Source organism: Epinephelus lanceolatus, chromosome 22 (genome assembly GCF_041903045.1).
Source record: "Epinephelus lanceolatus isolate andai-2023 chromosome 22, ASM4190304v1, whole genome shotgun sequence".
NCBI classification, from domain to species: domain Eukaryota; kingdom Metazoa; phylum Chordata; class Actinopteri; order Perciformes; family Serranidae; genus Epinephelus; species Epinephelus lanceolatus.
In genome coordinates, this window is record NC_135755.1 from 19,005,273 (window position 1) to 19,032,811 (window position 27,539).

Genomic DNA, 27,539 nt, shown 5'->3' on the forward strand with positions numbered 1-27,539 from the left:
AAACTCACCAGACTCCATTTCAATAAACTGTATTTTTATCATCGTAAAACATTTTATTCAAAGTCGACACAAACAAACTAAAACTCATAAAAAAACATCTTTGTTCATCTCTCCACTGTTCGACAATCACCAGCTCTGGTTTGGTTGAACTAAACCCTTAATTAACCCAGTTAGACATGAAAATATTCTGGCTTTATACATGCTAAAATTACTGTTTATTTAAATGGAGTCTGGTGGGTTTGCCAACAGAGATTTTAGGGCTGTTTATCAAATACCCTCAGAGGTTACATTGCAGCCACTGCTGCAATTTTGCTTCGTAAAGGACCAATTTAAAAATAAGTTGTTCCCATTCATCACTTGGTCAAAAAAACTTGAAAAAAAGGCTCCAGGTTGGAAAATACCAATGTCAAGGGCACGCTATAAAGTGGGACAGCAAAATTACTTTGTGTGTCTTTGTGAAATATTTGTTTCTAGAAGTATGGTCACACAGAGACTATACTTAAAGGGCTAGCTGCTAACTGCTAACTGCTAAGCTGGCCAGGCTTGCACAACTCAGTCATAATAGTTTCAGGAGATTCTCTTTATCTTCTCAGTACGTTTAGCTCCCTGTTGGCATTTTGGTCACTACTGTTCACTACTTTGTTCAATTAAAAAGTATTTGAAGATAAACAAAGCTCTCCAACTAACAAGCTTGCTAAAAGTCAGTTAGCTAACCTGGGACAAGATTACAAGTTCACACACTTCACTGAAAATAGGTAACTGACCTATCGACTCCCATCTCATTCTGTCCGTAAACCATTGCTCTTTAGTGGTGCAATTCATACTCCCAGAGAAGAACTTCAATAAAACTTGATGCTGCCAGGGGTGCAAACTAGAGGTGACACGCCAAAAGTTACATGCAAATTGTTAAGGCTAGCTTTCGCTACATAAAAACAATCACATTTTATCGGACCAATTAAGCCATGCCAGCAGTCAGAACTGACCTCATTTAATTCCCCTTGACTCTGTCCTCCTCGCACATCCAGAGCCCCCCACATGAATCTCACAAATGACCTATTTTGAATTCAAAATGGTGATTTGCACCCCTGTGCTGCTCTGGCTCTCCATCCTCTTTAAAGTTCAGCACTGTCAAGATGTCTCGCTATCTGTCAAGCGTAAGCTGAACTTGATGCAAAAATTTGTGCTGACGTATTGCACCCTCGCAAGCAAATCCACAAATTGCTGCGATTACACTGGTATGAACTGAAATCACAGTTAATTTTTCATAGTCACACATCAGCAGCAGCATCACTCAAAACAGGGAGACCAGCAGTCTGAAGAAAAGTCTTTAACAAATTCATTCATTAGATATGATTTTAACATCTGTATTATATGTGCAAATCATCAAGAGGAACATTAATCCTATACTGAACCACAGGATACTCACTCAGACTGCCCAGCTGTTTGATGATGGCTGCCAGGGTGCTGTTGGTGACACACTCCAGCTCACTGGTCACCCCATCCGGCAACGCCCCACGGCACAGGTGCCTGGGCTCAATGTTCCTCTTCACCAACGGCATGCTGCTCTACACCTGAGGAAATGACAGAGAGGAAAGAGACATCATTGGTGAGGGTAAGAATTAGTCATCCAGCCCTGCTACCAGTATCGTTCTATGACAACCTAATAACTGAAATATGTTTCGACACTCCCAAAACTGTCTGAAGGTGCTTGACTAAAACCGCTTGTTTTCTCCTGACATTTGTGAACATGCTGTGGCTCATTATTCAAATTCCCCGTAGGAAAAATCCGAACATTAACAACATTACAGCCCCGCACTGACAGATAAGACAGAAAGAAGAAAGCCGAGGAATAAATGGGCTGGTGTTCAGCTGCGAGTCCTGATGGAGACGGAGGTGTCATGTCCGCCGTGGGGCGCAGTCGCTCATCACGCTGCTTAATGTCAATGCGGCTGGGATGAGCCAAGAGCCAAATGAGCCGGAAAGAAGTTTCTAAATGGTGCTAACGAGCCGCAACTGTAGCCAGAGAAACCACGAGGGGCAGAGAGAGGGAGACAAAGAGAGACAAAGTGAAGGGTTAGAAGATGAGAGAGAGACGGAGTAAAGGATAGACAGACAGAATGAGAGGGTGCAAGAGCATCTGACAGACTGTGTGAGAGAAGAAAGACTGTGTGTGTGTGTGTGAGTGGCCACGAGGGAAGAGCTACATATAGATGCAGTATGTCATATGATGTGAGCCAGGCGTCCTTGTGCTGGGTGAAAGGAGAGCTTCAGCTATCAGAGCAGCAGAGACAAAATGAGATACGTGACCAAGAAACCATTTCATTACCTCATCTTTTTTTTTTATTCTAATCTTAAAGCAAATAAGTTGACGTAATCGTGAAGCGAGTCAAAGCTACAGTTGCTAAATTCTATATATGACACTTTATCCACACAGTTTTATAAGAGACAGATAGTCTGTCTCATGTAAACCTCTTTGTAGTGCTTCTGATGGCATTTGCTAGAGTCAACTGCCGCTGTTGAAAAGCAGCCAATCACAGCCGAGGAGTCTCTAAGGCAGCTGCCAATCATGTCAGCCACTGCTTGTGAACTGTGATCAAACTGTCAAACTAAGCAGCGCTGACCAAATATGAATGAAGATTCTGTTACTGCATTGCCTATTTCTTGACTCAGGTGCTTGCAGAAATATACTTAAATGTACTGTTTAGCTGTTAAATGAGAAAGTTTGCTCAAGTCAAGGGGTGGCTCTTGTTTTTTGCTCAGTGGTTTTCAACATGGTTGCTGCAGCTGGGTCACAAGCTTTCTCATTTTACAGCTAAACAGTACACTAAAATCTGTTCCTGAACACATCTGAGGTGAGAAACAGGCAATGCACTAGCAGAATCTTGATTAATATTTGATTAGTGCTGCCTAGTTTGCAGGGTTGGTCCCTAATAGTCGACCAAACATTAGTTGACCAGAAAGGTCATTAGTCTGCAAATTTTCATTGGTCACTCAGTTGCAGAAAAAAAAACAAAAAAAAACGTGCATCTCTATTAGGAGCTGCGCCTTGTCAAAATAAATCAAAACCATGTGGAAATTTAATTTGAAAGGACAGAAACAGAAGAGGCCACGCTCGGCAGTGAGACAGGAGTCAAGTCAGAGAAACCAATCACAGCAGTAGAGTCTCTAACGCAACTGTTAGTCATGTCAGTCACTGCTCTTGAACTGTGGTCAAAATGTCAAACTAGGCAGCGGTGATCAAATATGAATCAAATTGCTATTACTGCATTGACTATTTCTCACCTCAAGTGTTTTCAGAAATATATTTTAGTGTACTGTTTAGCTGTAAAATGAGAAAGACTGCTCCAGCCAAAGGGCAGTGCTTGTTTTTGGCTCAACTGTTTTCAACATGGTGGCTGGGTCACAAGCTTTCTCGCTCAGCAGTCAGACAGGAGGAGATGTTAATTTCCAGGGCTGGTACCTGCGGTTATTCCACAGGCTAGTTAATAACATGTCGGGCAGGAAATCCAAAGTGTGGGATCATTTTGAGAAGGTGAAGGACGAACCCAAGGTGATATGTAAACTCATCTTCATTGGTCGACTACAAACATGACGTATCATCTGAAACATGTCAGTAGCTACATGCCCATTAGCCGACAGCGTCATTAACAGGCGGCTCGCTCAGTGTGTGACGTGCACTTGTAGATAAAATATAGGCCTATATTAATGAAGGTTCATTAGTACGGTTTTGTATTTCTCTGTAATGTAGCACAGTGTTAACAATGTTACTGATACTATTCTTTCTCACACCTTCAACTCAAACCATTGTGTTGCCACGCCCAAAATATATCATTTAATGATTACATTAATATCATAAACACGCAGGTGACTAGTCCACTAATGGCCCTAAATGATGACTATTGGTCGACAAGGAAAATTCTTAGTCAGGGGCAGCCCTACTAGTTCGACAGTTTGATTGCAGTTCATGAACAGTGTTTGACATGATTGACAGCTGTATTAGAGACTTGGCTTGGCTTTTGTATTCCTTTAGCCGCGTTAATGCCATTATACGCAATTAAAGTAGGCAAAGGAACATGATTGATTTTTTTTTTTTTACAGGTTACCTGAATTACATACTTCTATGCATATAGTGACAGTTTTGACATAGTTATTTTTATAAAAGGTACCAACAACAGCTTTATAACTAACCTCTGTCCCTCTATGAGGCTTTTAGCTCATTGTTTTGGTTTTATGACCCACATATTTATTGGAACATACTGGTTGATTGAGACACTTTTGTCAGTCCTAAATGGTGCCAACAGGACAAATAAAAGAACCTTTCATCCTCCCCGAAAAGCTCAAGAAATAGTTCACTTTTTCCGTCCTTCTCCTCTGGTATCTGTCTTGACAAATGCATCTTTGGAGATGAAGAGCAACTAATGTGCAAATTGTGTTGTTTTTGGTTGAAGTGTGCAATTTTTTGGTGGATTGATGCCATTTTTGGGCTGAACTGAGCAGTTTTTACGTTGAAATGTGGAACGTTTATTTGACGGGTGTGGTTTTAGGTTGAAATGTGCAGCTTTTGGGCAAAAGAATGCACTTTTTAGGTTGAAGGGTGCAATTTAACAGCACTCTTGTCTGATTATGCAACCTTACCTTTTATCTTTTTCTTTATTATATGTTTGTTGTTATTTAATTGGGGCGGTATTGTCATAAGCTTTTTTGGGCTTCTAACCTCTCCGGCACAATGTTTTAACATTTTTTTTCCCTTTCTTTTTTAACTTTTCTTTAAATGTATGTGCAAATAAATAAACTAAACTCGACTTAACCTTAACCTGAACTGACGTGTGCACTGTTTAAAGGTATACTATGCAGACTTGTCAGTTACTGCTTGCCAACGTAAGTGCCAAGGTAAAAGCCAACCCCAAAATCTTCTGGCATTTCACTTTGCTATATATGTGTTTTTTCAGCGCTATGTCTCTTGGATGCCTGCTGTTTATGGTCTGGCAGTCGGTCTTCACCTTTTTACCTCTCCTGAGCTCTGTGAGTTTTGTACCCATCAACATCTCAAGCACAGAAAAGGAAAAAGAAAGGAAAGGAAATACAGGCAGAGGGCAGAGTCTGCAGAAAAATGCAACACCGCACACTTCAAGTGGGTCATAAGTGAAGGATTGAGAGCAATTATTTCTGTATGAGTCTATACCTTGTTTTTTTGTGTGTGTTTGCATGAACCTGTTGAACTATGTAACTGAGTCTAAGTTTGCAACTTTGAGGCTGAAATGTGTAACTACTGAGTCGAAGTGGGATTACTTTACGGGCTGGAAAAATTCTAACCGTCAAACAGAAACATAGGAAAAACGGAATAGTTGCCAGTTATGTAATTCGTGGAGAGTGATCATCAAATTACTGCCCAGAAACAGGCGATGAATGTAGATTCAGCATTAACTGCAACTGAAGGCTGTAATTTCCCCGTGCTCTTTGAAGTAAATCATCATGACTGACACACAGAGAGAAAAAGTGAGAAAGAGAAGTTGGATAAAAGTGAGTGAGAGCCGAACACGTGAGAGGAAACTCTTCTCAGTTTGGAGTGAACTCTCTATGTGGGACACGCTTGTTATTTTTGGGCCATGATTTTGTGTGAAAGTGTGTGTGAGTGTTCATGCCTGTGTGCTTCAGAATTACAGTCTCAGTGTGTGTGTGTGTGTTCTCACTGTGTGCACGTGAATGAGTGTGCATATGTGCATGTGGGAGGTGTGTGTGTTCCCAGGTCAGTGCTCTGGAAACGTGCCATTCTCGCACTCTCTCCCACGCTTCTAATATCATCTTTGGCACAATTAATATTTGCGGGATGAGAGGAGCATCGTCGAGACAATAGAGGTAAACACATGGATTTACTGCCAAAATGTGAGTGTGTATGTTAGCAACTGAATATTTATGATAAAAGACATGCTAATACCTCATGTTTCACACACTTCTCAGACACAATAAGTGTGTGTGTGCTCACGTGCTCCTCAATTTGTTTGCCCAGACTGAACCACACATGCCAACTTTAATAAAAAGTGACTACTTTGTCCTCTTTACGTCTCCTTCCCTCGCACCCTCCCGCTCTCCCGTCCTCTAATAGCGCCTGACATTCAATTACACAAACTACCTCAGATTGCGCCGACCTGTCTTAAGCGTGATCGAGCTTTACTCAAAGTGTGTGTGTGCATGAGTGCGAGCCAATATCGACCCCCTCCTCCAGCTGTTGTAAATAATCTAACACCACGGCTGTTTAATAATGCATACACGTTCCTCCTCATCCTCCACCGCCGCCTCAATAGCTTGCTCTTCATCTCTTATTTGTCTCATCTGTCCGACCCCTCCCCTCTCGTCTTTTTTTTCTTCTCCTCCTCGCTCTAGATCTTCTCTCCATCTCAGCCCGGTTTCATTAATAAATCAGTGAGGGTGAATATCTCTTCCTCTGACTCCCCAGTGCCCATCACAGAGCGGGTATTCCCCCATCTCTGTTTTGATCTGAGAGGGTGTGTGCGTTTTCATCGGTGAATGTGTGCAAGATGACGGGGATTGTGTGTGAAGGGATGCTGGTGTGTTTAACAGATGTTGAGGCCCACTTAGGCTGCGTTCAGACTGCAGGCAAATCAGATTTGTTTCTCAAATCAGGTCTTTAAGATGGACCATCTCTGCACTGTTATTTGCAAGTGATCCGGCTGGACTTGTGTGTCCAGACATCACCAACCTATCCTCTTGGGTTGCTGTGGCAACAATGTAGTTGCGAGTAACTATGGAGCTACGCAGCATTCCAGTGCAGGAGAATGACAAATGGAGGTCCCCCATTTCGCCCTTCAAACAACTGCGCTGTCAAGCAGAGCTATTTGTTTTAATTTATTTCCGGATCTGTCTATGGTATGTTGTCTGAAATGTCGTCTGGAATTCTGCCCTTGTCCCGTGTCCCACATATTGAGACGACATCCTGCATTTTGACTTTAAAAGTCAAACCACTGCAGGATAGACTTTTTTTATAATCTGGATTTTATCCAATATCTGTGAAGGTTGGAGGACTGCTTATAACTGGGTGAAGCAGGTGTACATGTGGGGCAGGATAGAAAGGCCCACATTGTCCCACACGAACACACTCTTTGTCCCACATTTAGTCTGTTGCAATCTGGTCACCTGATTTGCGTGTATCCAGAGCGTGCAGACTGAGACACATCCGTAGAACACTGATAGGACTTTCATTTCAAATCATCTCCAAATGTGATCTGGATCCAATTTGCAAAGATCGCATTTCATGTGTTTTTCTTTGCTGTCTAGACTTTCTAAAATCAATTTGAATATACCAAAAAGATTGGGGCTAGCAGCCTGACAAAGCCTTAATCTGGGTTTGTGATGTAGATTTACTACATGCATGACATGATGTTAATCTTTCTCCTCTCTGACACACACACACACACACACACACTCTGACTGCATTTTGACCCCAAGGCACTTACTCGACTCACAAGCCCATTCAGGTCAGCTGCCGGGCAAAGTGACATCAGCCTGGTGTGCTACACCTCTGATATGAAGATACTGGAGACAAAGGACTAACAAGGGGGACCAAGGAAATACCTACAATGCTTTAATGTCTCCTGTAGGTAGCAATCAAATTTTGTTTTATTTGAATTTCATGAGCTCTGGTACATTTCTTAGTCATGTTTTAAATATAAAAATCCTGGTCAGTAATGATCCTGGTGGTCACAATATGTCTGAATCTAAGGGCTACATTGTAAACTCATTAAAGTCAATGAACTCTAATGGATGGATCCATCAGGGACACTACACAAAACTCTATTTACGACTGTCTCCTTAAAGATGAAGATTTGAATAGTCAGTTGGAGAGCCCTCAGTTGACTGCCATTCTTCAAGTCAAGTGTTTTTTGTTCTGTTTGGTAACTTCTAGGGACGTTTCGGACCCCAGATTTAGCTGCACAGTGAGAGGACTCCACGCTTTCATGCTGCTCTGTGGTACAGGCAGCTGCAGACTCAGACCCAGGGTGAGTCTGAGTCTGCAGCTGCCTGGAGGAAGAGAGGCTTTGTCAGTTAGGCTTTGAGATAACATTATCATCTGCCTTCTGCTTAGAAGTGGTGAATTTACAGCTCACAGCAACTTCATACGATGCAGTCTCTGGCTTTTGCTTGACATCTTGACAAAAAAGTTGCCGCACATTTAGGTCAGCTGTTAGCATAGTTAGCACGCTTTAGCTTGGAGGGCTAGCTTGACTTCTTCACTATATTTTGTTATTGTCGCTATCACGCTTAACACTGTTTAAACTTCGACTGAATAGTGTTGCACGGTATACCGGTACTAAAATAGTACCGCGGTACTAGAGTATTCCAAACAGTACTATACTGCATTTGGAAAATACCGGTACTTTGAAATTGATTCAATTCATTAATTTAGTTAATTTATTTTACTCATTTATGCACACAAACACCTTTCTTGTTCCTATTGGAGCACAGATTGCACAAGTGGTGTGTATGACAACACCTGTATCAACATCCGCAGCTGGCGCATGTGAAAAAAGACAAGAGAAAGTCTGCCTCACAAAGGGAGACAACACGAGACAACACAAACTTGGTGGGACATTTGAGTTACCAAACCGTGACGTCCGTACCGAGGTACTTACCGCACCATGATTTTTTTTGGTACTGTTACACCCCTACTATTTATTGTTCTAAAGGTTTGTATCCAAAAGGACTTTTCCTTAGGAAAAGTACCGAAAAATATTGAAATTCATATTGGTATTGGTACCGAAACAAAGATTTTGGTATCATGACAACACTACGACTGACATAATTCTGAATCGGGTACAGCCCTGGCTCTATCCAGGAAAAAGCTGTTCATAGTTGTTAAAGGACCAGACTACAAAACATCCACGTCATTCCAGATGGTCACTATGCCAGAATAAGTTGTACCCTGACCAAAATCAGCTTGCAGTCTTTCACAACCTCAAAGGTGTCAGCAGTGTGTAACTGTGGAAGTATCATGGAGAAAACCTACAGGTAAAAACGAGTGCTTTTGATTTAGCATAATTTATTCCCCTCATGCCTTTAGTCTTGTCCTGCAAGTACCCTTCACACTCTCACTGTGGACCACCTGGATCTAATACAGTTTTATTTCAAACTTTGACTGAGTTATTTGGCTTTACTTTGGGTTGAACGAAATGTCGTTATCTTCGAGATCCCTAAACTGCACTTCACAGGATAACAGACATAAGAATGTTGATAATACTGCATACATCATCCAGACCATAAAATCTAATTTTCAGAGTCTCTGAACTGCCAGCTGACTGAATGTGCTGGGCAAAAGCGATTTGCTGGGGAGGAGGCAAAATATATGACACGCTATTAAATCGAGAGCAAGAACTATTATATTATGCACATAAATGTGTGTGTTTTGTAATCTACACACCTCCCACGAGCTGTACAACAGCAATTGTGTCATGAATCACACTGTACATAAAGAATCAGTTGTCTACCACTGTGAGACACACCACAAGCCTCAAACTGTCATGCCCGGTAGTCATTTCCATTCCCAACACCTCTCGTCTGTCGGACCGGGCCATTTATACGCTGACATCATGTATTATGTTTTGTTGACAGGTAAAACACCTCAGAGCAGTTCCCTGCGTTCACCTAAATGATTCATTCATAGGACCAAATGCAGCAGGATCAAGCAGACAACAATGATCAACTGACATGATCTTTACTGTTGTTTCCTCTGGCCTGGAGTACCAACACCTTGTCATCTTTAAATCCAACTCACTGCACAATAACTACATGTGATGTGGTTCAGGCTGGGATGATGACGAATGTCTCAGCTGACTTATTTTATAATAAATATATAATAATTATCACATTAAATTAAAGGTAAATAAAAAACTGCAGACCTATATGAATGAAAACAAGCAACCATGGTATTTAAGACCTCGGAAAGAGAAGTTAATGTAAGTCTTGAGATGATGTATTTGTACTTTGATTTGTATTTGATGATGTAGTTTGGATTACATATTTTCAGTCTTCTTAAGACTGTTTTAGGACCAGAAGACACCAAAGATAGGAGAAAATTAACAGGATGACAGGGACAAGAGGAGCCATAAAGTGTTTCGTCGAGCCATGGGAACGCTGTCATGGCAACGGCGCTCAGGAATCCGCTCCGCTTCTCAAAAGTGGCACTTGGCACTACTCTGAAAATAGTATGAAAGAGAAACGGAGAGAAGGGGAGCAGGGAAGAGATGACAGTAAGGTAAAGGGAGGAGGGTGGACACCCCCGTGAAAACTTCAAGTAGAAACTTTAAATTTAAAGTAGGTCTCCAGAGGATTTATTGCAGTCTGACACCTCCACTTATACAACACAGGAGAGTTTAGGGCGCAGCGCTGGAAATAGCAACAGAGGATCTTTTCTAACAGTCTGAGGAGTCAAACTCTGAAAGGCCACTTCAGATCAAAGATTCATGACGAGATGAAATTGTTTAAGGACACTGCAGAGAAAAGTTACAGCCACATGAATCACTCCGTCAGAGGTTGTTAGCCGTCGACTTTTAGAAGGTAGCATACATCAAGTCACCATACTGCACTTACAGAATTTGTTGCACCTCTGTCACTTCATCGCACAGTCCGCCAAGGTGGTTCAAACTGTGTAATCTGCTCAGTGCTTTGACTCTGATTGGTAATTTACAAAATGTCTTTTTGGGTTTCTTTTCCAAGGTAGCTGCCAGTTCAGTTCTTTCTTGAGGGAACAGTTTGACCTGTTAGAAAATAAGCTACGATTGATATCACTCTCATATCTGTCCATTAAACATGAAGCTGCAGCCACACGATGGTTATCTTAGCGATAAGGATCCAGGAAGTCACTGCTCCCAGCCAAGAGAAACTGTCAAGATAGTTATGTTACAGACTTATCGTACGATATATGAACACAACATTGACCATTTTGCTGGCCTTGATATTGCCCGTTGAGTTTACATGTGTTTTTTTTGTTTTTTTTTACATATGCATGTCACCAACATTTTCGCTAACATGATGCCAGAACAAACAGCAAGACTTGGGTGCAGTGATTCTCCCTTTTTTTTTGTCTAAACCCACGCTACTTGCCCAAGTATGAAGAAAAATAGCATTTTGGTCTGTCCAACCTTCATCAGGTATATGAAGTTGCATGCAGGCCCCCAGGAAGTGGGCCAGGCTTTGAAGCCAATTTTCATAATGGCCAAACAGTGGTACTGCAATTCCTGGGGTTTGTCATGTGACGCCATTGGGCCCAAAAAGACTTTTTCCCATAGACTTACAATGGAAAAGAGACATCTATAAATCTAGGGATACATTTTTTGAGCGTCACAACCCCTGCAAAATGACTTCCTCCAATATCAAGATTAGATCCATTCATTCGATAACATTTGAAAAGTCTAAAAGAGCCGCAAGATTAAATTATTTTATCCCCATTGAAGTTAGTAGAGTACTAAACCAGAAGTGCTTGGCCACCTGACTGCACTTGTCCATACTTAGAGGCTTTAAGTCTCTCGTGCACCTGCTCCATGGGCCAAATGATGGGGGAGCAGCGCCGATCACCATCACAATTTCATACCACGGACAAAGATCGATTTTGGCTACATGCACCACTAAGCAATTTTCATAGGAATGAACGGGGCCCACTGCCAATGCTGTATCCAGGCCTCATTATACAGTGGTTCCCAACTGGTCCAGCCACAGGGTCCAGATTTCTCCTTCATCATTAGTTCAAGGTCCACACAGTTTACTCATACTTGTGGTTGGCCATATCGTCAGGCTAGCTAGCACTTCAAAATAAAAGCTCTGTGCTGGAAATTCACTGTACCTAAAAATAAAGTGTATTTTACAAACTTTACACATTTTCAAGTCATTTGCGGGCCCTTCAGAATGGACCCGGGACCCACTTTTGGACCACAACCCACCAGTTGGGAGCCACTGTCTTAATACATCCATGGTCGTATGCATACACCTGATGACGGTCTGACAAACCTAAACGTTGTTAACGTAATCAATTAAAGGCACTGTATGTAAGAATGTGGCCAAAACGGTTACTGCACTCAAATTCAAAATACTGCCGCGAGTCGTGTCTGCCCCCCCCCCCCAACAGATTCGAGGTTGCTGGACAGTGGCACGCTGGAGACTGGTTTGTTTGCCCACGGGCAGCTGCCGTCACCGCATCCTTGATCTTCGGTTTTCCAGTGGACCGTTCGAGCAAGTCTGGCTTCTCTGCTGCTAACGCTGCTGCCGGGATACAGCGGCGGAGACTGCTAATGCTATGTACCGGGAACTGCTAATGCTGCTTGCCGTGCTGCTGTAGCTCAGTCGTAACTGTAACTGATGCTGAGACTCTACAGACTGTGTGACTGGTAGACGGCGGTGGGTGGCGCAACAGGCCAAAACACAAATTCAAAACATAAACATGATTTGCAGACCGTAAAATATTTTTTTAAATGCAAATATTCTGGCTGTACTATTGTTGTCGGTGAGATCAGTATGTTATATGAACATTATTCCTTAGTCTCTGTGACATATTAGGAGGATTTTACGACTATTTGCTTTAGATTTCTTACATATAGCTCCTTTAAATATTTTAGCAGTAAGCAAGACAGTGTGCGAGAGTTCTTCTTTGTTTGCAGGATTGCATCTCCTTCGATGCATCTGTCACACATTCAGGTGTGCAGAGATTTTTTTTCCAAAATACTCTGGGGAAAAACCAACATTTATACTAATTACATGGTCCGCTAAAAGGTTATATGAATGTCAGGCCAATTAAAGTCTTTCAAATGATGCAAACTCAATACAAAGCTGTGTTCTGTAGTCCTTGAAAATTGTTCCAATACAAGTGGCATCATAATATACAGTCCTGCACCAGGAATAAGTTTTGTCAAATGCAGTTAAGAAAAACTGAAGAACTGAGCTGCAAACGGACAAGGCATCCAACTTGTGATCTTTTCATCACAGGATCAACTTCCTAACCACAAGGATGCTCTAACACCCACTGCAGATAGGTTATACCACGACACGACTTATGTGCTTGTCTGGGAAACCACCCAGAGTTCCCCTCTTGGTCATGGCTGTTTGTCACACTACACACTCTGTTTCTACATTTACCACCTCTTCCTCCCCTTCAACATCCTCCACTCCTTCTGATCATGTTTTGATGGCTGTGAGTATAGTAACAGTTGTAATCAGATCTGACTTTATCCCTCTGATCCAAAGCTGGCTGGAGCCTGTTTGTGAGGAGGTGCTGAGGCCAAACACCCCCCAGACTGGGTGCTGCAGCCAAACGTCTCCCTCGGGAGGCCTGCTGGTAGACTCTGTCTGGTCTGAAACTGTGCAGAAACGCAGCAATGCACTTGTACTATATTTAATGTATTTTGAGCACATAAGGTCGAATCATTTCTACTTTATTTTCCTGTGGACATATTTATGTACAGAACTGTGTGTTTGTGAGACACATATGGATAAATACAGTTTTACTTGCTGTCCTTAATCAAACTCATCATTCCTGCAGGCCGCCAGGGAAGCATCAGTTAATGCTATTACTGCTCCGTCTGCTCGACCACATAGACATAAGTACACACACATGCACCTCTCCTACTGCGCTACGCCGTGCAAAGCCTGCCTCCGTCTGTCTTGGAAAAGGTTAGCAACCTGCCCCCCCACCATCCGCCCTCTCACAGTCCTCATCCCCTCCTCTCCTGCTCCATAGGAGGGACCTGTATAATCACAGCTAATTAGCGTTCTTCAGTAACTAATGGAAATGACAAGCACTGATTCTTTAAGATGGTATAATTAGATAACATACAGCATTAGGGACCGGGTCATACTCCCTCAGCTGGATGCTGCAGTTTACTGCATAAATGAGAATGATAGTTAATGTGACTCACTGTATGCAACCATGTATATTTGAAGGGGTAATGTGCAGCTAATGGGAGATGATTTGCATAGCACAGTAGATTTCTGAAGGGTAACCAAAGCTGCTGAAAGTAAACCTGAGTGCAAAGATATTGACAAAATCTCAGCTTTTAGGGACAAAGATGAAAAACAGCCTTGTTTTAAGATTCAACCCTGCATTTAAGAGCTAATCCAATGTGGGCTTTAAGGGGTTTCATGAGGTTAAGAGACTGTCTTCTGAATTTTCCTAACCCGTACAAGAACATGTACATGACAATCACAAAAACTGAATGCAAGATGTCATGTGACATTACCCGCATGTTAGCTGCCTTTAAAACCAAACTAGCTCCATGCCCCGTTATTTAAAATACCACTCCAGCCAGTTTTACTTCCTGTTTAAAGGTTAACGCAGGGCTGGGCGATATAACGACTATTAATGATACATCGATATATTTCTAAGCAAGATATAAATTTAGACAACACCGTTTACATCAATATAGGGTCATACAATGTAAAATGCCATAGGCTTGTGCTAATAACATTAGCATGTACTTGTTTGGAAAACATGTTTAGTATAAGACAGTTGTTTTGTCAGTGAATGTTGTGAATGTGCATTTTGTGGCTTTGTTACCTTTGTTAAATTTCGCTGTTGTCCCTGGCTTCATATGAGGAGAAGAAAAGTCCCCTAGCCCCTAGGCTAATTTATACAATGTAAAATGCCATAGGCTTGTGCTAAAAACATTAGCATGTTGTATTTGTGGGGAAAATGTGCCCAGATAAAGATGTGGGCACATTTTTCCCCACACAAAGTGTTTTGTGCGTTCACTGCACATAGCCTACGAATGCCCTTATGGAAATAAACAACACAATAAAACAAAGGTGGACGCAACTACACAGAGAGGTACAGCTAAGGTTATGATGCTACACTTATGATAAGAACAAGATACGTGGACTAGCTAGCTTACAACGATGTTCATGATGTTTTTATCAGTACAACTGCCCAAGCTTGGAGGATGACACGACTTTGTTAATAAATATTTTGCTAAGAGTTTGGCTAAACAACACCGCCAGGACACTAAGAAAAATATGAAATATCATAAACATGCCAAAATACAATGGAGGGGGGCTTTAAACACTGCAACGGATTTCTGTGTGGGTCTATCATTTCCTGTTTCTGATTTATTTTTTTTTACACTAATAACCCCCATTTGAAAATTAGATCTAAACTGACAAAAAATATCTAGAACACAACGTAAAACCTAGTAAAGGTTTTCCTGCAGTTCAAGATAAAACATGAAACAGTTACAGTTCAGTGTCACTGAATTATGTTTTAATTTGAAGGTACAAAATGAGTCACCACTGGCGTGGTACCTCTTCAAAATCATACCTTTTTCATTTTGTGTACAATTTCATACCTTCATAACTACTTCACTTATTCACTCAGGGTGAATTTTCTGCCAATATTTATTTTACTTTTATAACAGTAGAGAGATGAAAAGAAAATCAGAGCCTGGGATATTAAGATTCATGGCTGGTGTCTCAACTTCTGGGCCATGGGGGCACATCAACCAACAGATCCTGTACATCCCCACATCCTGTGTTCTCTCTATAATGCTCTGACAGTGCTATGTAGAACATGCAGGCTAATTAGCACAAGCAGCGCAGCTCATGTGTGAATGAAAAAGTGAAGCTTATGGATGCTAAGAATAACACTGGAAGAAGAACGTATAATTAAGAGGGTTATCAGGTCACTTGTTAATGTAAATGAATTAAAGGCAGCAGTACAATAGAGGCTTAATGGAGGGTTCTACTGTGTGTGCTATAACACCTTGTGAAGATTGGACTATTGTTTTCCACAAAGGCTTAAAAGAAGTGTGTTATTTTCAGCACATCTCTCATTAGTTCACTTTGTTCATTTGTGCAAGACAATGCACTGCAGCAGTTAAATTATATGCTTGGAGAATATGGGGGATATTTTTCGTGGTTAAATGAACTGTATTATGAAGAACATAAAAAAACACGTTAAATATACTACAAATGCACCCACTGTGAAATTTGGGATAATACTGATGTTTAAAATAGCAATTTGACTGAAAGTCAATACCAATGTTTTTTGTTTTGTTGTTCTTTTTTTTGGTTGTTGATATTTAAGGTGAATATCAGTCTATACCCATGTTCGGTCAATAAATCCCTAAGAAATACAGTCATCTAAAGATCTTTGTATGCATAAACAGTAAAAATCCCAAGCCAAACAAAGATAACCCTGGTGACATCACTATGACATCATTCAAGTTATGTTTTTCAAACTTTGGCGAACTCCTCTAGAGACACAGATGACATTACACAAGTGCAGTAGTTGTACTTAGGGAAGTCCCAAACAAGTTTTTTTTGCCCCTGATCTCGATCTGAGTCATTTATTATTGAGAGTCTGCTGATACTGAGTCCTGATCTGATACTTCTCTTTTCCTAGATAATACAGCTGCACAGTGTTCATTTTAAGTACATAAAAGCTATTATACTCAGTCCAATGAAGGTCTATATGTCTGACAGTTGAAAAGAAAGAAAAAGGCCCTGCATCCAAGCTATTTCTTATTTCTTCAGAAAATAAAGTCTAAAATAATAATCTTTTTGGCCTTGTCGCTGTCTCAAGGAAATGTCTGTGTCCCTTTTCAGACAGTAGTCTTCAGTGTTTGTTGCTTCAGTGCAGCCTTTGTCTGAGTCACCTGAATCACCTGTGTTTGCTTTCATCGTCCAGACTTCATTTATGTGAATTAATTAAGAAATGACTCCCATTTGAGTTTGCAGTGGTGTGGTTAGTGTGGTTGTCGCCGGCTCTACACTGCCTGCCTCTCCTATCTCTCCCCTGATTAAGGCGGTGAAACACCATGTGCCATGGACGACTAACCAGTACTTTCTCACAGTGAGCTGAAATGAAACGAGTGCTCATAACTCAAGTAAATAACCTGATTACAGCCTCAGTCCGCATTTTGCTTTCGTTTATGGTGTACTGTATTTCGACGCAGGCGGGGTGCAGCACCTGCTTTTGCATGGGAGCTCATAGTAGTGAGTAGTGAAGAGAGAGTTGGATCTTCTATTTAGCTCAATATAGCCAATCCTGATCAGTCAAAGAACGCCTTGATTGGCCCCGATCCTGAACTTCAAGATCAGATTAGGACATCCCTAGTAGCACTCGATGAGTAACCTGAACTGTCGTGTGTCAAATTGTTGCAGTGCCCTTGTTAATTGTTAGGTACATCTGTTCAACTGCTCATTAACGCAACCAGTTCATCAACCAATCACGTGGCAGCAACTCAGTGCATTTAGGCACATAGACACGGTCAAGACGACCTGCTGAAGTTCAAACCGAGCATCAGAATGGGGAAGAAAGGTGATTTAAGTGACTTTGAACGTGGCATGGTTGTTGGTGCCAGATGGGCTGGTCTGAGTGTTTCAGAAACTGCTGATCTACTGGGATTTCCACACCCAACCATCTCTAGGGTTTACAGAGGATGGTCCCAAAAAGAGAAAATATCCAGTGAGCAGCAGTTCTCTGGGTGAAAATGCCTTGTTGATGCTAGAGGTCAGAGGAGAATGGCCAGACTGGTTCAAGATGATAGAAAGGCAACAGAGACTCAAATAACCACTGGTTACAACCAAGGTCTGCAGAAGACCATCTCTGAACCAACAACACGTTGAACCTTGAAGCAGATGGGCTACAGCAGCAGAAGACCACACCAGGTGCCACTCCTGTCAGCTAACAACAGGAAACTGAGGCTACAGTTCACACAGGCTCACCAAAACTGGACAATAGAAGAATGGAAAAACATTGCCTGGTCTGATGAGTCTGGATTTCTGCTGCCACATTCAGATGGTGGGGTCAGAATTTGGTGTAAACAACATGAAAGCATGGATCCATCGTGCCTTGTATCAACGGTTCAGGCTGCTGGTGGTGGTGTAATGGTGTGGGGGATATTTTCTTGGCACACTTTGGGCCCCTTAGTACCAACTGAGCATGGTTTAAACACCACAGCCTACCTGAGTATTGTTGCTGACTGTGTCCATCCCTTTATGACCACAGTGTACCCATCTTCTGATGGCTACTTCCAGCAGGATAACGCACCATGTCAGCTCAAATCATCTCAAACTGGTTTCTTGAACATGACAATGAGTTCACTGTACTCCAATGGCCTCCACAGTCACCAGATCTCAATCCAATAGAGCACCTTTGGGATGTGGTGGAACGGGAGATTCACATCATGGACGTGCAGCCGACAAATCTGCAGCAACTGTGTGATGCTATCATGTCAATATGGACCAAAATCTCTGAGGAATGTTTCCAGCACCTTGTTGAATCTATGACACCAAGAATTAAGGCAGTTCTGAAAGCAAAAAGGGGGTCCCACCTGGTACTAGCAAGGTGTACCTAACAAAGTGGCAGGTGAGATATTTTGTATTAATGTATGAGAATTTGCAAAATAAGGTTTGTTTTCATTCTCTTAGATTTCAGCCGTGTCAAACCTGAATATTCTAAAAGCCGCAGGAAAATATTTGTAAAGTCTCGACTGATATTTTTTATGCATCACTGCTTTCCTGGATCAGGTAAACCCCACTTCTGTGGCACCCCGCAGAGTTAATAACAAACACTTTGAAATCCATGTAATATAACAGTGCGGATTGTAAATCCAGGCCTGACTGACAGTCGGTGAGCACGCAGCTATGAAAACAGGAGAGTGAGCCAACACAGTGAAACAGAGCTAATGTTTTATTCGGAGTCAGGATTACTCTGGTTTCGCTCTGCAGGCCCAGGAAGCTCTCTGCTTGGTCGTGCGCCAAATGTCAGCTAACAAAAGGCATCAGCGAGTGAAGAACAGAACGGAGCAGATATAAAGAATAAAAACTGCAAAGAGCACTTAGCTGTGTGAAAAACACATTTTTAAAAAAAGCTGCCTTGCTTCGTTTGATGTCAGAGAACCCGTTTTGTTTGATGTCCCTCGAACCAGACTGATCATTCAAATTTAAACCCCTACCATTTCAGTTACAGCTTCATCTTCACCCCAACCCCCCACCATGCTGCTGACTCCTGCTTCCTTCTGGCCTCCTTTCTCCTCTTAAAACCTCCATCCTAAACTCTCCGTCTCCCTCGTGCCCCCGCCCAACTCCAGCTTCTTTCTCTTTGATGTCTGCATTTGTTGATGCTCTTGGGTGAGGAGCCATTGTACAAAATGATCACAATTACGACGGCACTTCCCCCCACTTTTGCGCTAATCCTCCCTAAAAACAAATTATGCAAAACGGAGCGAGAGAGGAGACGAGAGATTTTTCACTCTCATCCTCTCTTTCTTCTTCTTTTTTTTTTTTGGAAGAAGCTTCAGCGAGCTCTGAGGAGTTGTTGTCATGGTTTCTTTGGAAGTATTTTCATTTTTTGGCTGAATAATGAAGCGATCAGAGCAGGACGGAGAGAGACAGAAGAGAGTTTAGATCTGGGCGATGAAGTTCTGCAAGAGATCTCAGTCACTTCATTGTCTACCAGTGTGTGTGAGAGTGTGTGTGTGTGTGTGTGTGTGTGTGTGTGTGTGTGTGTGTGTGTGTGTGTGTCTACAGTACCTCTTAACTGAGGGTGAATGCAGATGAAGTGTTATGAAACAGCCACTTTAATGAACGGTGAATAAAACATGTGAGACAAAGGAGCCAAAGGCAAAATGACACGCACACACACACTAACTCTGCTGCTGTTCTGGTAGTCGAATGGTATTTGCAATTCATTAGTGGTATTTGTTTTTAACTACTTGGTGTGTCAGAGGGGCGGCGTTTACAACAAATACAGAGTTCCAGGCAAAGAGAAATAGAGAAAAATGTTCTTCAAGTATTCAGCTAAGGCTTTAAAACTAAATGTAAGTGAATCCTGTGTGCTTCTGCACTTCTCATATTAAATAACAGTCAGTGAGTGTCACCCAGCTGTTACGATAGCATTGAGGATCTGTTTTTACTCAACAGCCTGAGAGCTGTTGGTCCATAAAACCTGGATTTAAACCTGCATAACTTTTCCTTGTTTCAGCTCATTAACTGCACATCGGTGTGTGTACTTTATATCAGTGCCGACCATTTTTCCGAGTCATTTGTTTTAATTAAATGCAAAAAAAAAATCAGTTGGTAATCCATCAGTGAGCATGCCGTGTCTATATCCCTTTATCTCTTTTTGTAATTTTATGGTCATGTAGTAATAATGTGGCGTGCAGCGACCGTTTTTTAAAACTCTCCCTGACGATGTGTTCAAGGACAGTCTGATATCTGAGCTGATATGTTGAGGGAAAACATTGCACTAACTCTAAAATAAATATGCCGACCTGTTTGCTGTGATGAACGTCCTACAGAGTGTCAGGCTGAGTCTGCAAGGTGATTTTCATAATTTTACTGTTTAAAAACAGAAACCAATAGTTGCCTGTAGGTTGGAAAAGAAACTAAATGCTTCCATATTTTACTTTTTGATAATAAAGGTGGGACTAAAATAAATAAAATAGTTCCTTGGTTTGTATTTTAAATACTCAGCAATACTACAGAAAATAATCAGCCTTTCAGCATCAACAACATCTGACGCTCACAATTTGCTGGGGGAGGACCCCCAAACCCCTCTGTAGTGTTAGCTGCTAACACCAGTAGCATTCAATTTATTCATTTGCAATTATTATTTCTTTTGCACTTTTTAGTTATATTTTAACTTGCACTATTTCCTGTTTAGACTCATTTTATTTTTACTTGCATGATCTTTTTTTGCTCTTTACATATTTAATTAGCATTGTTGAAGGGAGTCTAAGACTTGAGAAGGACTGCTTCTCTGTAATTGTGCAAATGACAGATAAAGACCTTGAACTTGATCTACTCCACTCTATTCTGTTCTCTGCTAACGTGGTTGGTAAACAGGTCAGCCACAGAATGAGTGCAATGTTTCTGAACTGCATTCAGCCCTCCGCTCTGTGTGTGTGTTGTGAGAACTCCCCTCGTGCCCCTCAGCGACCCCGTCTCTCACAATTAAATGTGTCGACCTCAGCACGATTGCAACAAGTCATCCGGCAGAACCATGTGACCTGACACACAAACACACACATGTACTTCAAACTGGATCTACTGGTGTGGGGTTTGGGGACAGTAGGGTCTGGGCACTGAGATGAAGGCAGGGAGAGACGGGTCACATTAAAGCTGTGATGTGATGTGTCACATTGTCCCAGTTTCCCTGCTCCCAGTTTAAACTGGTGAGGTGGAAAAGGACAGAGAATTGACACAGAAACCAGTGAGATACATATAGTATAGGACTGGATTTGGTCAAAGGCTGGCTTGTTGGCTGATAACAACGCCAAAATGAATAATGCTTTGTTTTGGAAAATTCCATCCATTTGCCTAAAAACGTAATTTTAGAAATGTTTGTGAATATTTCTGAACGAATATATCCTCAAGCTAACAAGCTGCTACTAAAACAAAACACTGATATAAGACTTTGACTTATATAGAACGTTTCAAGTCGTCTTTCTGTTGCAAGGAAACACAGCCATAACTGCAGAAAAAAAAACAGCACATGAAATGCTGAACTTATGTCCTCCTAAGCTGAAATACACACTGTGGGAAATGCCGAAATTAGTTGTAGGACCTTACAACTCAATGGTAGGTTGTTACCTTTGACACGGTACAAACTTGACGTCATAAATAAAAGACTGCCGCTTCCCTAAAGAAAAGAACCGGCACAAAGCCTAGATTTCAGCGGGCAAAAGAAAACCGGACACAGTCTGGAAACTCGCAGTGATTCTGGAGAACACAAATAACAAGACAGACACAGAAATGTCTCATCATTTCATTCATAGTCACTGTTTGCTTGAAGCTAAATGAAACACTTGTTTTCCTAACAACCGAAAGGCCCCTTGAAACAGTGTTTATTTTTACGAAAATGTGAGGAAAGCGGCTGCCTAAGGCCCTGATCACACAGAAAGCGTTTCAGCTGCTGGAGGTGGCATTTTGTAATTGTTTTTAATGAGAATGAAACTTTTTGCTCACAGTTTTTGCGTCGCGAGGAGATTGCGTTTCTGCTTCTTTTCCTTTTTTATTGGTTGATCTGTTTTAGTGATTTTGTATTGGAGGGGAGGATTTTATATAAGCCCTTTGGGCTTCTTTTCCTCTCCTGCACAGTTATTTGCCCTTGTATTATTAAATATAATCCTTGTTTTATCATTGTGCATATGAATAAAATAAAAAATAAAATAGGTGCCTGGTGTTTTTGCCGGAGAGCTCTTAACTCCTTGAGCTGAAAAACTTCACCTCAGAGTGGTGAGAGTGGAAACTGGTGGTAACTGTTGCTGGATACCCAGAGCTATACGGCCCGGCGATAGACAGCAGATTGTCAAACTGCCCCTGAGTCATCCTAAAATATGCCTGGAAACAGCCATCATGGAGAAGCTCCTGGACCAACTGGTGGTACTCCCCATGATACACCCTCTTTTTTAGGGTCTCATGTACCCACACAGATCTCTGTTTCCCTGTGCCCAACAAACTGTTTATTGACAGCCTCTCACCCTCAACCAGAGCTACAGAAAGTACCCTCTGCCTCAACATTTCAGTAACTAGATACTAATTACTGGGGAGGAAAAAAAAACTAGAAAAAGCTAGATGGATTACACAGGAAGGTTAGTGTGAGGACGTGATGGGGTGGTTGCCTGGCAACACTAAAAAGACGCAGTAAGCGTTTTTTTTACTAGTGGCATTCAGTGGAGAAAAAGGTGGTGCGCACACGTTTTACAACTGCAGGTCATTTGCAGATCTTCCTCCTGTGCTGACACAGTGCAAAGATAGTTTTATAAAATGTGACAACTAGGTTTAACTCTTTGCAGCAAGAAATCTACACAGGTAGCCACACTGGATGTTCCTTAGCAAGTATGGTTACTCAGAATAGCTCGGACACAGGAGGCTACGTTGCCTTTGAGGACCTCAAATTCAAAAGTAGATATATTTTTAACTGTCATTTATTTTATTCTTACTTATCACAACTTCAGGAGCTACAGATAAAACAGTGCCAGTTATCACAAAGGAGAGTACAGGTGTGTGTTAAGCATTTGTGTCTTGCCTCCAGGCGGCCCATGATTTCAGCTTTACTGACTATTCCAAAGTGTACTTCCCCAACTAGTTTCCCATCACTTCATTCTTTGTGACAGACTCAAAGACACACAACAACTTTGTGTTTCCCTCTGAACATGTTGTGTGAAACGACTCAAATCTGCACTGAGTAAACTCTGTATTTAAAAATACAAAAATCTCTGCAGCAACAAAGGAGACTGACCAACCCTGAACAACAGAAACCACACAGATCTGCTCCTTTAGTCCAAATGAAATCCTGCTGCAGAGTAGGCACACACTCCTCTGCTCACAGGAAGCGAGGAACTGAAACTTGAGTAATATCCAAGCTGTCTGCTGAGCAGCAGTGAGGGAGGCTCTGTCCAGAGGAAGCTTCACTCGCCAACGATACATCTTCTACTTTTCTGGCCCCTGTGGTGTCGAGCACCACAGACTGACTGAGTTTACTGACATCATGTTGCATGATTTCTGGTTAATAAGGCTATTTGGATTGGATGCAGGGCTATAATTAAGCACTATTTTCCTCATGAACTAATCTGTTTTTCTTCAGTTAACTGACTGTCTATATAATGTCCATTACAAGCTCCAAAATCTGAGGGTTGCCTGTTTTGTTCCGGCAGTCTGAAACCTGAAAATAGCCTGTTTATGATAATACAACACAGGTAAATACAGACAATCCTCACATTTCAGTAGCTAGAAAAAATGGAAGTAATGTACGTTTATTAAGCTGAGGAATGGTCACAATCAGAAAAAGCATGGTAGAAGATATAAGGACTTTTAGACTCTATGGCTCAAGCTACAAAACCCTATATCCTACATTGGCCATGATGCAACTCAGCAGCATCTTTTGTTAAACTAGCCATTCAAGATTCAAGACTAGCCACTGCTATTGAGGCTTGGCAAAATTTCGTGGAGAAGGTGCCAGGCAGTAGATGTATTACGCATTCCCTAGCATTTTTACAATTGGGGAATGTAAGAATTTCTTTAGGCCTACAACAATGATAAATGAAAATTAAAATGTTAAAAAAACAACTTCAGTCGTTTCCATATAAGGAGCCACATGTGGCTCCGGAGCCGCAAGTCGCCTACCCCTGGGCTAGAATATAGTGAGACAATCTTTCAACCAACTGTGCAGCATTAAATTCAGGAAGAAAACAGTTTTTCTCACATGCCTTCACGGTGAACGAAGAATCCAAAAACTGAGAAAATTCTTTCTTTCTCTATCAAAACATCTGCCTACAAACTCTCAAAGAGCTCGTGTACTATAATCCAAGTCTCATTTATCCAGTCGTATGCTCAGTACTCACTCAAATGCTCACTGAACACATGCATTTTTACTAAAACCTTCCTATTTGACACTGAACTTATCTTTTCTATGCTCTCTTCAAAGCCAGATTCCATTGACAAAAACTGTAATTTCCCTTTGCTAAATGTGGGAGCTGTTGGTCTACCGCTTCCTCGATCTGTTATTTTATTTGTGTTAAATGTGACTTTGGTGTTTTAAAAGATTAGTTTGGATTCACCAAAGTCCTACAATAACACAAACAAACTGATCTACGCAGTGGCAGATCAGCAGATCTTAAGTAAAAATACTGTTTTTGTCATTGGAGTCTGGTTTTGAATGGAGCATAGACAAGTTTCACTCTTAGTTCAATTTTAAATATTAAAGTTCAAGCAAAAGATGCATGTGTTGGGAAGTACTGAGCATATGAATGGATAAATGAGACTTGGATTATACTGCTCGAATTGTGTGAATGCAGCTAAAAGCGGAACCCTTTGACTTCAAGTCATCAAGATTTTCATCCGTTTTTGGATTCTTCGTTCATCATGGAGGCATGCAAGAACAACTCTTTGAAATTAAGCGTAACACAGGGTGAGTAATTGATACACAAGTAATCATTTAGGGGAGTGAAGTACTCCTTTAAGGGTAAAATAGGGCTGGGCGATCATACGATCTCAATTTGGGATCGCGATAAAATTTTGATCAATCTCAATTATCAGCATGGGACGTTTTGAATCGATATCATATAACAAAAGTAAGCGCAACAACAGCATATCAGAGTCTGCCGGCTACTGTATGCCATGCAGGCAGGATACGCCCACTTCTCATTGTAAGCGTGGCTACAGTCGTGATGGGAGGTAAACAGAAAGAGAGAGAAGTTGGAAAAAGGAGAAAAAATGATAGAAACTGAAGTCGAGGACGGCAAAAATAATGCAGAACGTGAAAGCGACATCACTATATCATCCTGAACCAAAGATACTGTTGGAAAAAAGAGATAACGCGACGTCAGTTGTGTGGAAGTGGTTTGGATAACGTTACCTCACAAGTGACGAGGAGCAGATGAAGCCGGTCTGCAAAATATGCCGGCGGTTGGTACCAACTAGGTCGGGAAACACCACAAACCTTTTCAATCACCTGAGACGGCACCATCCCAGTGACCACACAGAGAGTCTAACTATGCGGCCTCAAGTTGCCCCGACTCCTCACACACAGCCTAGCAAGACCTCTTCATCTGCTGTTAGCGTCGCTAGCGGCAGCTTAGCAAAACAACAGTCTATCCAGTCGTGTTTTGCAGCCATTACCCCATATGAGATATGGGGTAAACGGACAGCATGATTAGTGTTGGGTTCAAGGTCCCCCCAAAAAACGGGAGAAAAAAAAAGGCTAAATATTCAATTTTTTTTTCACAATCGAATCCCAAGGTTTTTTTGGAAGGTCTTAAAAAGTCTTAAAAAGGTATTGAAATTAACCTCAGGATTCCTGCATATACCCTGTAAAAACATTTTGTTCTCAATATTGGAAAAGCATTTTATTTAGTGTTTTATATTATTAAACTTTTATTAAGTTTCAATGAATCTCTTGTTTCTTCAAGCTCCAATCAGGATGCTCCCTGAACTGGCAGAATCAGAGATCGATCAATATGAAAAAATATATTGTGATAGCATTTTTGGCCATATCGCCCAGCCCTAAGATAAAAGCCCTCACATTTGTAAGCATCCACTCTATTGAAGCACCTCTGAGCAAGGCAGTGAACCAGAAAGACTGGACCTTACTTCTAGCCTCCCTGTGGATGGAGGAAAGAAAGACTCTGCTTTCACCACAGGAACTGATAAAGTATCATGTTGAGGATGTGGTCACACCAGCTACCACTTACATTTCCATCATTTTACTCCCACCAGTTAACACAGCATACACACTCACCCACTCACTCCGAGGCCTGTGGCCCAAGATTGAAGCTTGGGGTCAACGCTGGATCGATAGCTTCTTGGGATAAAACCACCAGCAACACCCGCATGTGAACACTCAAACACTGCTCCTAGCAACTGTTGCCTTGACGAGGCTGCCTTATCGATCACTCCAACAATGAACGAGCCTGGAAATTGCTGAGTAAGGCTGGCTTCCTCGGGTGGGGTAGAAATAACGGATCATAACATGGATGTTGAGAGGGAGAATTTAGTGTGCGTGCGTCTTTTTAAAGTAAATCTCACACCACTGCATTACAGAATTCTTTTTGGCTTAGAGACACACACGCAGAGCACAGACGGGCACAAAAGGAAACAAACACACACACACAGCAGCAGCAGACTGAGGTACACAGCCAGCCGATCAGTGTCATTGTACAATGTAACACCCATGCTGATGCGTCGTCAATAGACTGGCCTTGCTTGCACTTTGCATCATCCCACTGAGAATAACACAACAAAAGCCGACGCGGTTAAAGCAGCGAGGTCAGAAGACCAGGTGGAAGAACGATGATACACAGTTCTGGGGCAAACACGGCCTGGCAATGTTCCCAGCAGCAAGAGACAAAGTCTTTTAGAAAAATATATATTTCCTGACAGCGATAATGCTGAACAGTTTCCCCTTCCTGTCTGTACCTTAGGACTTGTGATGCAGAACTAACTTTATGATAAACAGACTTGGGCAGCGCAGCCAGCAGGAAATATAAAGGACAAAATGGACATCATGATAGAGTTCACGTACTTGGACTATCAGCAGAAAGATATGAGAAAGACTGGTTGTGTCTTTATCATCCATAACATGCAATTCAACTGCTGCTATAAAACGTTTTCTCCAAAATGTATTCTGGGGCTGCACTATTACCTGTGTAATGCTGCCTTTTGCATCACTGCATTAACAATGACATCTGTGAATGCTATACTCCGAATACTAAATCTAAAATGTGGCATCATTGCAATACTGTAACAACGTTAAGATCGGTTGGTTTGGTTGTATGTTTTATCAGGCAGATTTTTTTTAACCTTTGACTCTGTTGACTGACAGTGAAAGAGTATCCCAAGTTTGAGTCTAATGCTGGTTTTGACGTTTATATGATATGATCTTTACATGGTATCACAGCTTAAATGATTAGTTAATTTCCAGGTTGACAGAAAAATGTTTATCGTATCACTTTATTACAATATGTAATCGAGTCATTGTTTCAGTAATTCTTAAGCAAAATGGCCAAATATTTTCTGATCCTAGCTGCAGTGTTTCCCACAAA

At 41.6% G+C, this 27,539-nt stretch overlaps 1 protein-coding gene across 2 annotated transcripts in view; it reads right to left on the reverse strand.

Annotated features, from left to right (window-relative positions):
- LOC117272639 (actin-binding protein WASF3) overlaps nt 1-27,539 on the reverse strand; it is a 57,560-nt gene that overhangs the window by 19,858 nt on the left and 10,163 nt on the right. For both annotated transcript variants that reach the window (XM_078164512.1, XM_033651623.2), the window contains exon 2: nt 1,427-1,571. In XM_078164512.1, coding sequence (XP_078020638.1) covers nt 1,427-1,559 — 133 coding nt within the window. In that variant the 5' untranslated portion in view covers nt 1,560-1,571. The remainder of the gene's footprint in view (nt 1-1,426; nt 1,572-27,539) is intronic.